Source organism: Anarhichas minor, unplaced genomic scaffold, assembly GCF_050575085.1.
Source record: "Anarhichas minor isolate MPS153535 unplaced genomic scaffold, ASM5057508v1 ptg000074l, whole genome shotgun sequence".
Classification (NCBI taxonomy): Eukaryota; Metazoa; Chordata; class Actinopteri; order Perciformes; family Anarhichadidae; genus Anarhichas; species Anarhichas minor.
This window is the reverse complement of record NW_027466520.1, coordinates 8215527-8229502: the sequence shown is the minus strand read 5'-3', so window position 1 is coordinate 8229502 and position 13976 is coordinate 8215527. Positions and strand designations below refer to the sequence as shown.

Below are 13976 nucleotides of genomic sequence, written 5' to 3'. Positions count from 1 at the left end.
AACAGATTCTGCAATCATTACTGTTTACGTTAAAGACATAGGCCGGCTCACTGTTGGCCAACTGTATTAATCTCTCACGCATCCGCAAGCTTATACCCACACTGGGGAAAGCTCCTTCTCTCGTCGGCTCCATTCATACCACAGTTGAGGGTCTGGTTACAAAATGTGTAACAATCGCATCAACCAAATTATAGCAATTTGCTCAATAAATATACTGTTGACTATGTCAACATACAGGCCTAAAATATGCTACCTGGGTCAGTTGAGACTGTCTATCTATCCAGTGCTCTCATCCACGGATCAGTTGTTGACTAGATTTTATTGTAGAGAGGTGCTTATTTATACCAGTTAGTCATTTTTGCCATTCCTTCCCTATTTCTCCTCCCCCCCCCCCCCCCTCATGATTCCAGCTCTCCTCCCCTCCCGGAGTCTCTCTCTCTCTCTGACAGCTAGAGCCTAGCATTCTGTGCTATCCCTCCCTTTCCCCATCCTGCGACATCCTAAAGTGACTGCCAGTGTTAAAGATTCATGAGCGTGATCAGCTTTCAGTAAATGGGGGAGGGGGAGGGAAGGGAGGGGTGGCGAGAGCTGGCTCCTGGTTGCACTTTAGAGCCATTACCTTGCAGTGATTCTGGAGCTCATTAGTGAGACTTGGTAGCAGACAAGGTGCATACCTCTCCTTCTACCATGTTTACAGCATCTTGTTTGTGTGATTTCAATGGAGTAGGTTCACCTCGAGTATACTGAGTAACCAGATAACTGGGGGGGGTAAATCTAATTTAGCTGACCGTGAAAACTGGACAGTGTCCGAGTAGTGACACCCACGCTGATTACAACGCCTCTGTGAAAAAGGCCCGTTACCTCTTTTTTTTTTTTTGTTCCCCCGTCTTCCTCTACTGTCTCTACACTCTCTCCCTGTCAATGATCGGATCCCTCTCTAGGTTCTGAGTCACTGACGTCTGGTTAAATCCAAGGTTCAACGTTTCAAATTCACAACACTCTTAATCTCTTTCAATCCGTCATCACGTTCCTCCCTCCATCTCCCAATGCCTCCCCACTGACCCAAAACCTAATATCGGAACATCTGGTTCAAGGTAAAGGCAGCTGTCAGCAAGGCCAGAGTTCACTGCAGACCCCCCCCCCCCCCCACAAGTTGCGTTCTGTTGAAATTGATATTGCTTTTAAATGCATGTTTGTCTTTAATACCATCTGACACGGTTCCAACATGTTTCTGTGTGTTTTGGCTCTCTCAGCACTTCTTCTCACCCTCGCATATATTACTTAGAGATGTAAACTTGAGAAGATGTGAATCCTCTGGGCCCCTCCCCCGTCATGATTTCCTCTTCAGTTTGGGGGGAAACAAACAGCCAGTGTTGCAGCACACCAGAAGCAGTCTTTATTGGCGCTTTCCCGTTTTTTCTTGCTTCTCTCTCGGGGCCCGTTGTGCCAAGAAGCCGTGTGAGGACAGATTACACACCAGAGAGACATTGTTCAGGGCCCCACTGTAGTTTTGCACTTTCTGAAAGAGCCCCCCTCCCCCGTTATTATAGTGCAGGAGACTTCAAACACTTCCCCAATAGTGTTGGATGTAATTTAATGCACAGTCATGCCCAAGTTCCAGAAGCTCTGGGTGTGTCTTTCTAATCAAAGCCCTGCTAACCCACATCATTACAGGAATGGCACACTGGCACATGCCCTCTCCCCTTGGCAATCAGACACAGACCACCCCCCCTCCCTTATACTATGACTGGAATTGGTGATTCAGTGTTTTTGAAGCCCCCCCCCCCTCTCTGGTGATTTGCATGTAGCTTGGCTCACTGTGTGGTTGTTAGCTGAATTTCATTAAAGAATAACTGTCTAGTAATAGTAGCTAGACCTGAATGTTAGAAGGGGTGTCGCAGCTTTACAGCGTGTGTGTATTTTAATAAACATTAAAAGTTAAAACACAACTGTCCATTATTAGCTTTGTAAGGTGTATGTGTGTGTGTATGGTGGTGTACCTAATAAAGTGGCCAGGGAGTGTATATCACAAGATTGGAAAATGTATGCAAAATCATATATGTAAAAGAAATATGAACCTGTCTACACATCACTAGTTTGGATCGGGGTTACACTGCACAGAATGTATAGTGATGATCTTGTCTGTATGAATTTGCTAAAAGGCCCTCACAGTCACACCCAACAAGTATTGCTTGATAGCCCAAAATATCAATATACTCCCTTTTTCTGTACTTGTTTCTTTTTAATTTGGGAAATAACTGGCTAATTTATCAGCATAAATGTATTCCACGTTTTCAAAATCAGCAACTGATTTCCCTCTGACCACGAAAATTCAGAGATCAAGATACACTTTTAATTTTCTTACGTCACACTGACGCAGCTCAACATTTGCAGACCAAAACAGGCCGTGGAGTCTTTCCATCGTGGACGTATGAAAATTTGGACAATAACTGGATGCTGCCCGTCGTGACCATGCAGCCAACAGCACCGTGTCACCATGTTGGCATATCACCTCGCAGGCCTCGCAGCTGCACCGGTTCAGTTAAAGGTTTAAGAGAGTGTCATGTACAGGTTGTACCAGCTGAGTTTGACAGAAGAAACGGTGTCGTCCTCGGCTCTCCGGGCAGCGGCCCCTTGTTGTTTCTGCATTCCTACCTCGCCAGACTGGTTGGCTCCAGCTCGGTCCTGGAGAGTCTGCTCTTGTGACACCTAAGACATGAGCAATGACACACCTATGATCACCTCCCTCAAGTGCACCCAGTGCTTTCAAAGTCAATAGATTTTTCAAACTTTAACTTGTCTATCTTTATAAATGCATATCTCTACGCTAGGGCCAGGCAATATATCAATATTGTGATATGAGGCTAGATATTGTTGGATATCATAATATGGCGTAATAAGTGTCTTTTCCTGGTTTTTAGGGCGTCGTTACAGTACAGTGATGTCATTTTCTGAACTTACCAGGCTGTTCTATTCTTTACCTTTGCCCACTTAGTCATTATAACCACATCGCTGATTATTATTTATCAAACACAACCTGTATTACGTAAACATTTTGTAAAGGCACCAATGATCAACACTACAATATCGTCATCGAGGTATTTGGTCAAAGAATATCCTGGTGTTTGATTTTCTCCGCGTCACCCAGCCCTTCTCTTTGCACACCGAGTCCTGATAATAAAATCTCATTTCTAGTGAATCGGTCTAATAAACGGGTTCAGATATTGGAAAAATCCTCAATGTTGTGTTGTGGAGGCGGCACTGTTATTACTTATTACAGTGGTTTAATAACAGAACCCTTCATTTAGCCCTATGAGTCAGTCACACAGATAGGTGAGGAGGAAAACCTGTAATGAAGTGTCGAGTTCACACTGACAGGGCTGACCTGTCGGCACACAGATATACAATTATGGCCGCCGTCTTATAAGTGTGTGTTTGCGGAAGAGGTGTTTACTACACTTATGTAAGTGGGGGAACTTGAGCTCATCCCAACTGCGAAGAGTCAAAACAAATGCGCGGAAAGGCTATCTGTTCCAGTGAACGTCATGTCCCCAGCGTCATTTCCAGTCACATCGTCAGTGTGGACTTTCCCAATGATCGTCAGGCTGCCAGGGCTTTGCTAGCAACAGCAAGCAGTTGGCCAAACAAACTGTAGATAGCAGTTCATACTTCCAAGTGTAAAATGAAGCCCTCATTTTTTATGATCTTCCATATTTTCATTTGTTTACCCTTCTCTCTTTACCATTTTTTACTATAATAAAAATGTGATTATGGCCCTACCATTCATTTTTTTCTAGCTTTCATTCCTAATACTTGTGTGAACAATGATTCCACACCGTCTGTCTAACATAAGGTAGCCTGAAACGATGATGGGCCGTATGTCTCGACTTACACTAATGAGCTAAATGAGCTGAGGGCTCGATGAACTGCAAAACGTGAGCGATGCCCTCAAGAATTTGACAATCAGTTCAACGTATAATGAATCCTCTTCCCCAACCCCCACTTACCCTACATCGCTCTGAGTCAATGATATCTGCACACGGCACAGGTGCACCAATAGAGCCTCATCAGCCACGTTACCACAGCTTTTCAATGTCGCTGGAGCAATGAAATGTAGTTTTTTTAAAAATGTTTTTCGGGTTGTGGTAGTGTTTTCCTCCATAACGCTCCTTCCTTTATGAAATGGGACATCAGACTGTACGTTCTATCTTTTTTAACAACACTGGTTGTTGTGCTTTTCTTTTGCTATCGTTAAGTGTGAGTGAATCATTTATATGCACGTGTCCTACTGAAGGTAGACTGAAGAGATGACTTTATCCGGCCTAAACACAAAACATGTAGAGTGCGGGTTTCTGGCACAACTTCACCTACTTCCTAGGTGCACGGAGAAGTTGAACAATAATAACATTAAAGTTGGTCTCATATACTTTCAGTGTCACTGGAGCATGGAAGCAGCCTGCTACCGTTCACTTCTGCTTCATTTCCACCGCATGGTGCAGCTCGACTCGGCTCTCTTTTTGGTAACAGGTCCTTTTCTAATACCAGCGCCAAGCTGCTTATATCTGCCTAGAGATCCATCGCTAGTCTTCCCACGTGAGGACCGGACACCCCAGCAACAACACTGGCCTGCCAGCCCTCTTGCCAGGCAGTCTGACTGTCTGTGTTGGTGTCATTGAGACGTGCCTGGTACTTCCAGTCTCTCTTCTTTTCTTTTTTTTTTTGTCTCAACGTACACTGACCCATCATTACTGCCATGTCAAGGAGACGAAGGCAACCAATCACATTCGTCCCCGGCGGGACGAGCCCAACCAATCGGGTCTAGAATCCCCATGGTAACTTGTGCTGGAAAGCCCCGGCGCGACCAATAGGAACGGAGAGTGCCACTTAGCTGTGCGAGTTTTAATGGCCTGTTTCTGTTGTCATTAATAAAAGCACACAACCTCTGCTATAAGAGACCGTTGTAATGTCGGCGGAGAGCACCGCGTAACGACAACCCCGATGCCGTTACGAGAGCGTAACGCAAAGGACACGTGCACGGCGATGTTTGTGTTCATCACTTATCCCGCACAACTGTACAGGACTCGAGTCACTTATCAACAGAACAGTGGGGACGTGTTTTACCCTTCAGAGTCTCCTCTGCCTCTCTAGCCACCACTGCTGTGACTTCATCCGTTTGAGCACAGACCCTACCATTAGCTTAAAGTAGGTCACTCAAGGCCAGGAGGGAGCCAGGCTCAAGTTTGCATGGTCACTAGCTCCCTTTTTATTTTAGTTTAGCCTGCTCCTGCTAAGCTATGCTATTCCTCCCTGCTCCACGCCGTGCCGTGCTCTGTTGTGCATTATGTAATGGCTGAGCAGCGAGCGGTGTTTGTCACCCGTTTCCATGGTTTGAGTGGCTGAGAGTGTATCACAGCACGGCCTGCCCTGCATCGTGCTGGGGGGGAGGCTTTATTTTTCTATCTCTAGGTCTCGTTTCCCTCCCTCTGTAACCCTATCAAAGCAAATGTCTGCAGATCATACATCGTTGCAAGGAGAAATTATTCCCATGCATATGTTTTCAGACCTCACCGTTTGTTTTGAAGTAGTGTTCACATCTTGCACGCAGCAGATATCGTCCTCGATTGAAATCCAAGTCCATTAGCCGCCATCAGAATTTTTGGGTGCAGATGATGTTGGTAATTAATAAGACATTGCTTTGATCAATAATTGATTGTCTTTCATTAAGTAGCATGAAGTTCAGCCGGTGCCGGCTCGCAAAGTAAGAGGAGCGGAATAAAATATAGGTTGGTGTGTGGATGCTCGGCATCTACAGTGGGACACGTCTCCAAAGGCTCTCAAGTTGTTGTGAGTGTCTCTACATTGATTTGGATTAGGAACACAACATCAATTCATAACCATAACCGTTGAAATTGCAGAGTAAGCCCTCGGCCGGCTTGTCACTTTAGGTCGCGCAAGTAACACAACATGAATTCGTACTTAGGATCTCGTGCTCTGTGGCCTGATTTCAGAAAAAGCAGATGAGATATTATTGTTAAATTTCATTTTTTGAGTGACTTACAAATCACTGCAGGTGAAGCGATCTCAGAGGCACTCTGTAAACAGGGACACATGTTGTGATTATAAACCCCACTCTGCTCTCACTGCGGGCTTTTGCCTGGTATCGTGTAACGAATGGGCTTTTCTTGGTGCGTGGTTGAGCGCGCAGTCTGGTGCTGTGGGCAAAGCGCCGTGTTCTCATTTCAGCGTCTCTGGGGAGAGCCGCACCATCAGAGGGAAATGATTGAATCTCTTCCTCCGCTCCATTTTCACTCATTTCTCCTGGAGTGGATCAACCTGTGCCCCCAGCGCAGGAGTGTGTGTGTGTGTGTGTGTGTGTGTGTGTGTGTTGTGTGCAGATGCACATGTTGGCAGGCTCACACGCCGACAATATATAAGTGGTTTTCCACATAATTTTGCAGTTTGCAGTCAATCCATCAAATTTCGTATGCGTGTTTTCATAGATGTGTGTGTTCCTTCTTTTTTTTCAGACGCTGATATGCATTGAGGATGAGTGGAGTCGGTGAAAACCCATCTGACCCTGCCCGGGCAGAGTCACGGAAACGCAAAGAATGTTCTGCCGAACTTCTGGGACCCAGGTACGTCCTCAAGCCAAATGGCAGATTTCTCCCACAGGAAGATGTTTCTACTTGATTTAATTGAGCACACTTGAACGCGACGAGAAAGGTTTGAGGGAAATACATTTTCATTTCCGCACAGCAATCGTCAAGTTCAGACGTTTTTATCAAAAGTGCGTGGTCAGCAACTTGCTTCAACGACCGTTTCTTTCCAAAATTGCCCATTGCCAAACCATTTATTACCCATTAAACAAAGGCGATGTCGGACTTTTGAAAATGGCGAGAATTAGAATCAAGCTCCAGCCACTTATAAAGTATTTTATACTCACATTCTAGTAGTTACCAAGAATGGCTCTATGATACTGTGGCAGCTAACCCCGGAGCACTGTTACAGTCTGTACAATAAATCTGCATATTTTATCTGTAGACGAGCATTAAAGAACGAGGGTTTTCTTTATTGATGTTGTGCTCCGTGTTGGCACAATGAAGAGGCCTCGAGATATATTTCAAGCCATATGGAGAATCGTTAACCCCTGCCTTATCCCTCTTCTGACTCCTCTCCATGCCAAGGCTCGCAGTAGATGTTGTGTCTTTTGGCAGCTATGAAAACGAGAGGGCTCTTCAGTCATATCAAGAGACGTGTGCGGACACTCATCCGTGGTGTAGTTTTATAAATCTTCTTTCCTGCCGCTGCTCTAGGTTCTTTCATTCTGTTTTTGTGATAGAATTGCTCCTTCAATATATGCAATTTACCCAAATTTTAAACATCCTTTTTGTGCTTTCCATCCCTCCTGCTGTTACCACCTCCGTCATCGCTTTCTCTCACCCCAGTCTCTCTCTTTGTCTCTGCAGTCCGAAGCGGAGCAACGAGAAGCGCAACCGCGAGCACGAGAACAAATACATCGAAGAGCTCGCCGAGCTGATCTTTGCCAACTTCAACGACATCGACAACTTCAACGTCAAGCCCGACAAATGTGCAATCCTGAAGGAAACTGTGAAACAGATCAGACAAATAAAGGAGCAAGGTACAACCTCTAAAGATTTTTTTCACACTTTATCTATGTCTGTTGAAGAAAAGGTCAAAGGTGACGGGTCCCAAACAGAACAACAGTGAAAGGAATACCATTAAATAATATTTATTTCATAATATCTGTTTTTTTTATGACATACAACCTACATATACAGCTTAGTCTAAGTGAATACCTGCAAATGGATCTAACACCGGTTTGAATTGAAGCTACTTGTGCTACAATATCGTGGATATATACGGATGTGGTTGTGGTTTTAATGCTGCAGCATAACCACAAGTGGCACAGGTGGCACCGTGTTGGCAGAAGCATCAGGTCTAATGTCATAAATATTATGCTTTGGGATCTGGTCCACACACAATAATTGATGTTGTTACTAAAGAGCAGCACATGTGATTTAATGTTCCCTCCATCACTTCATCATGTGGATGAACCAGAGCAGTTTTTTTTGTTGGCTGCCGGTCTTTCCCACTTCTACCCTGAGCCAGAACATCAGGCGAATGGATCAGCCTGTTCAGTTGTACTCGCCAGCTTCTCCTTTTTGGTTCTCTTTAGCAATTAGTTGAGGTCTGTGTTTTCATGTTGGATTTACCAGACCAACATCGACAGTATCATCAGGTTTTTTTAGGTCCAAACATAGCAAAAAAGCAGTTGTAGCTTTCTTTACGTAAACATCAAGGCAGATATTAACCTGTTGTAATAAGCGAGAGGACCGACGAGTGGACCGACTGATGATGTCAACTTGTTTTATGTGACTCACAGAGCCAAGCGTTATGTAATGATGAGCAATGTGATGCAAGGAATCACACACAAAACTCTGGCTACCGTCTGACCGTCCCTCCCCCCCACGCTACTGTCTTACTTCATACCCCCTCCCTCCCACCTTTCTTTTCCTTTCCTCACTCTTGTTGTTTTTTTTTACACTAGGCTAGAGTAACATCCCCCGGCTGTGTCTAAAGGCATGATTGTGTTTGTGCAGCAACCTCTGAGGGGAAGGGCTAAACACTCCAGCGATAGACACTTTTTCATCGCTAACACGGAGAGCTTCACCTCTTCTTGCATGGTTCATGTCGAGTCAGGGATGCACTGAACGCTCACGTAGATGTCTTGATACTCAAAGTCACTTCACCACCACCATGTGTTCTTTCCATTGCACATCATCTGCCATCTGTTTCGTATGGTTCACAATCTCTCTTTCCATAGGCTTGTTATTGTCGCCCCCCCCCGCCCTGAGAGCATCGTTACTGTGTGAAATATATACTGGCGACGGTACTGAATGTATTAAATTACACAAATGTGATTTAATAATTCTCACTGATGGGTGTCACAGCCCTGCAGAGACTATGATGGCCTTTGAAAGAGTGGCCTCCTACTGAAAGCTGTTAACTCGTCCCTGTTTGTTCCTCTCATGCAGTCTGCACACAGATTCCCTGATTGAAATCAGGGTGGAGTTGTGCGCTCAGCATAGGCTTATGCGTTCTGTTTTCATCTTGTTGTTTCTTAATAGTTGTTGAGTTATGATATCTTTAAAGAGCTTATAAAATACGGGCATCGTCAAGCGTTTTACAACTCCCTTTACACTCTTTAACGGCTCGCTCGTGCCGACGCAGCTTTCACAGGCTGCAGGGTGGCACACACAGTAGCTGCTGAGCTGCAGCTAGTAGATAGTGAAGTACATTATTTGTATTCATTATAACATATGTGAAAAATGTCGAAAAACACACCACTATGTAAAATACGAGAGAGAAGAAAAGAGTGTAAGGCCAATGTCTTGACAGTTATAGATTATGTAGCAGACATGACCCTGATAAATAATCACTTCCTCCCGCTATCTGTGGCACAGTTCTGTAGACGGACGGAGAGCCAGTGAGGGCTGCACTGACTTTGAGTGATGGGTCTGTACCCAGGGCAGCTGTGCTGGTATACTGGGCCCCGCTGGGCCTGGAGGGGTCCTGCTGATGCGCACATCATTAATGCTGAAAGAGATGAATGTGGGTGTGTGCGGTGCTGCAACGAGCCCACGGAGGGGAAACCTGCATTTGTGTCAGTGTTCACACATCTACACCCCCCCCCCCTCAAACAAAAAGAAAGGAGGACATGATTTTTGTTTGCTTATCGCCACAACATTCTCTCACCATATGGTCAGTCCTCTTCTTGGCATGGTGCGACAGTTAAATGTGTGTGTGTGTGTGTGTGTGTCCCCCCCCTCCAACAGCCCACTCATATTCCGCCTCTCATCATCATCTCCAAAAGTAGGACAACCTACGCTCTGAACATAAGGCTTCTCTGCATGGTTATTAACCCAATCACTCACATGGACAACTGCACAACACCACAGTGCAGGTACAGGAGCTTACAGGAGGCTTTAATTACATTAAAAGGTTTGTGGCAGCACCTTTGAGTCCGCAGCACAATAAACTATGTTCGTGGTGTTGAAACATCGTTGTGATGCAATGAGTCACGGTCCAGTTATGAAAGGGTTTATGGTCAACTCTTTGGGTTAGCCTTTGCCGCCTGACCACATAGCAACAACTTTGCTACTCTATTGGGAGCGAGAGTTGCTCGCACACTGTCACTGTCTCCATAATAGACCCCTTTTTTTTTTTTTTTGAACGGGACAATGCAATCCATCCAGCGGCTGCCACCAGCGTGGCAGCTGCGTGCTCTGACACGGCCCTTTTACAACGACCTTTCACTCGGCTCGCTGCTCGGGTTCAAGCCACGCCGTTTTGACGACGGGACAAAATGTGTTTGCTTTACAGCCGGAAAGACACTGGGTTCAAAGTCTTGTCAAGGAGTGACCTCTTTGAAGTATGTGGGTCAATGTCAGAGCGAAGCAAAAATGGTTTCACTCATTTTTTTGACCTGCATGTTTTTGTGATGTAGTTCTGTTCCCCGTAACAACGGAATGCCGTCACCTCGTATAAGTGCAGGGGAGGTTTTATGTCAACTTCTTAAGATTGAGATCCACGTTCTCTCGAATCAATCGTTTGTTTCTGTTTGCCTCTAACCTTTCTGTCATTGACTTTTCTGTCAGCAGAAAAAGCTGCAGCAGCAAATGAGGAGGAGGTGCAGAAGGCGGATGTCTCATCAACGGGCCAAAGTGTGATTGACAAAGATGCCTTGGGACCAATGATGCTGGAGGTGGGTCATCTTTGCTTATTCACAGTGTCATATCGAGATACCGAACACTGAACACTCACTCGGGGTATACTCCTCCTCTTTGAACCAAGATCGGTATATAATGAAGACTTCTGTATAACAGAGAACAATCCAAAATGGGTCACACTCGGTCGTGGTTGTGTATGAGTGTAGCTGTGTGGCGTAAATGCTGCCAGCATCTTGTATCTGCCCCGGATTGGCTGTAAATCACCAGGCAGAGCAATGGCCTCGTTGTCCTGTGGAGGGCCACTGAAGTGCTTACGTATAATGGGAAAGAAAGCAACAGCCCAGCGAATGAATCAGTTCATTGAGCCTCCCCTCTCACTCACTTCCTCCCTCCCTCCCTTTCTCTCTCTCGCGTACTTGTTCAGTTCTCTTTTCTCTCGCCCTCCCATCTTCCCTTCATTTGCTCCTAGATCTGTCCTGTCATGGAATATTTATAGCTCTCCTGGTCCAGCGTCACTGAATCGACATACTAACTCGCGGCTAAATATAGCCCAGTGCAGCCTGCATGCTTTCCCATCTGTCAGCCGCCCCCCCCCCCCCCAAAACACAGCGATCGGCCATTCACACCCGCTCCGCTCTGACCGTGTCCCCCCCGTCCGTCCGTCCGCCAATCCCGGGCTCATTATGGGATGCTCTGAGGAGGTTGGCTGTCGGCAGGAAATGCGCCCCGCGACCCTCTTCCAAGGCTCTCTGCAGCCCACTCTCATGCGAGCGCAAGGAAGACGGAGAAAGCCGCGAAAAAAACAAAATGTGCTGTTGTTTTAACCCTCGGGGGGGGGGGGGGGGGGGGCAAGTCTTCTTCTATTACATGACTGCTGTGGCATGTGCTTTGCATTCCTGGTAGATTGCTCCATATGGTTGCTGTTGTGTGGTGTGATGACATTGTCAGACAATAGAAGAGACGAGGGCTGAGATACCAGTGCCAATATAATACAAATACAATAACGCTGACTTTGATATCTTACTTTAAAGAAAAACACAACTTTCTTTTGAAAGCTCTTGTGGTCTTTTAACAAAAGAAGCCAAAGTGATTGACGCCCCTCCGTTAAACATAGTTTAATCACATGTAATTGGATGAGAACTTTGCCTTGAAAATACATAATAAATACTAAAATTATATTACTAAACATCTAATCCAAAAATAAGTTTGATGCGAGATTTAGGTACTTGACAGTTTTTGATATTCAGTGCTACGTACACATTTGTGTCTATACTAAAAAACAAAAAGTACTAAGTTCAATAGCGAGCTCCACAAGAGACCTGTTTGAATTGTTTTTAACGAGACAGTTGTGCTTTGTCATGCGGAAAATACAGCGTGGTTAGCAAGAATTTATGTGAAGAGAGATCCCGTTTGCAAAGCACCAGTATCGTATCATAAATAACAGTAACACCAGGAGAGGAGAGGGGAGGAGACCTGACCCTATTCCCTACAGCATAACAATTCACTGCCGACTGTACATTTGCTGTGGGAGGTTAAGCAGCATAGACTTATACAGCAGGAGGCTGGGAGCAAAATGGAGCACGGTAAGTGCGGTGCCTCATAGTGTATTCATTTAGAGTGTCTTCATTTGTATCGGCTTTTGTCACCTCCGTAGTGTATATTTAATCAGGGCCTTATAAATGAAGGTATTGGCTAACGGCATTATTCAAGAGCCTCTGGAAGAAGGCAAGAGTTGGCACGAAAGAGTGTTTGCTCTGTTTATGTTTGCCCTACTTGTCCAGTACGTGGCCTTCCTTCACACAGGGTGGACTTGCACAACAACCGCGTTGCGTTTTTGGAACCGCTGCGCTTCACGCAGTGATAGATGAGATCCCCCGTAAGTCTATTTTCAGCGGGTGCTGTGTTAATGCAGGCAAGGGAAAAGTTATGTTCCAATGTGATAATGTGTAACACGGGATATATGACTTCGCTACACCCCAAAAAATTGAGCCCGCTGGTTTGATTGCGGCGTAGTTGCAATCAAACCAGGGTGGGAAAACCAAATATGCAACTGGCAATATGCATTATATCATGAAATATATCAAAATATTTGATTCATTTTCATTCATGTAATGTAAACTGTGTGGTGTGAAGGTAATGATTATTTAAGCAGAGGCGAGGCGCAGACACCTTGGCAGTAGTCCCTTATCTTGCCACTAGATTTTACAGCTTTACAGCCACCAGAATTCCCTTTTAAGAGCTCTGGGTGATTTGATGGCCTAATTGACACCATCTTGTGTGTAATGGCCAACCTGGGGCTATATTCATTCAATTAAGTGCTCCTCCTCCTCCTCCACCACGTCCTCCAATCTCTGCAGGCACATGCCTCTATCCTGCTTTCTGTCAGACACGACCGAGCATCTGCAGGAGTGATTGATGTACCCAGCACACAATGCACCAATTGCCTCGTTTTTTTAACACAACGTAGATGTGCCGCATATTTACACAACTTGATGGGAATTACCAGTGTATTATCAAAACACTTCCTGGAAATGTTTTCCCTCCACTTTTAGAACGTGTTTCTTTTGACCACGGTCGGCCAAAGGTCCACATACAACAGAAGAACATGTCTGCGTTCATGTCTGGAATTTGTACGAAATCCTTTGTAAATCCATATTTAGCTTGTGGTGCTGGATGTGAGAGTTTCAAACTAGAACAGTAAAACTATCCCAATATACGATGAGTGGAGAAATGCATGAGGAAGGATCAGGCTTTTAATAACCTACTCGGGTTCAGTGGTGTAGCAGCTAGTCATCAGCCAGTATTACTGGGAAATACGTACAAGGTGTCAAGCACAGTTTTACTCAAAAACCCAAATTCAAATAAACAAACTTGCCTGCTCTGAACTTGTCTCTTACTTTTCCTCTCCTTCTCTCTTCCAGGCCCTGGACGGCTTCTTCTTTGTGGTGAACATGGAGGGTAACATTGTGTTCGTGTCTGAAAATGTGACCCAGTACCTGCGCTACAACCAGGAGGAGCTAATGAACACCAGTGTCTACAGCGTGCTGCACGTCGGGGATCATGCCGAGTTCATCAAGAACCTGCTGCCCAAATCCCTCGGTTAGCCTCCAGCTTATTTTCCCTGCCAGCCTTTGCTTTGCTCTGTCTCTCTGTTTTGTTTGTACCTGTCACTTTGTGTCTCGCCGTGTCACTTGTGTTCCACGTCTCTCACTCTCTCTCTCTCTC

At 45.4% G+C, this 13976-nt stretch overlaps 1 protein-coding gene across 9 annotated transcripts in view; it reads left to right on the top strand.

Moving 5' to 3' along the window:
- ncoa2 (nuclear receptor coactivator 2) overlaps positions 1-13976 on the top strand; it is a 50417-nt gene that overhangs the window by 15872 nt on the left and 20569 nt on the right. For 7 of the 9 annotated variants that reach the window (XM_076080688.1, XM_076080690.1, XM_076080682.1 and 4 more), the window contains exons 3-6: positions 6528-6635; positions 7467-7639; positions 10680-10786; positions 13673-13850. In XM_076080688.1, the coding sequence (XP_075936803.1) occupies positions 6547-6635; positions 7467-7639; positions 10680-10786; positions 13673-13850 (547 nt within the window). In that variant the 5' untranslated portion in view covers positions 6528-6546. The remainder of the gene's footprint in view (positions 1-6527; positions 6636-7466; positions 7640-10679; positions 10787-13672; positions 13851-13976) is intronic. The other 2 variants (XM_076080691.1, XM_076080689.1) reach the window with 1 other exon arrangement.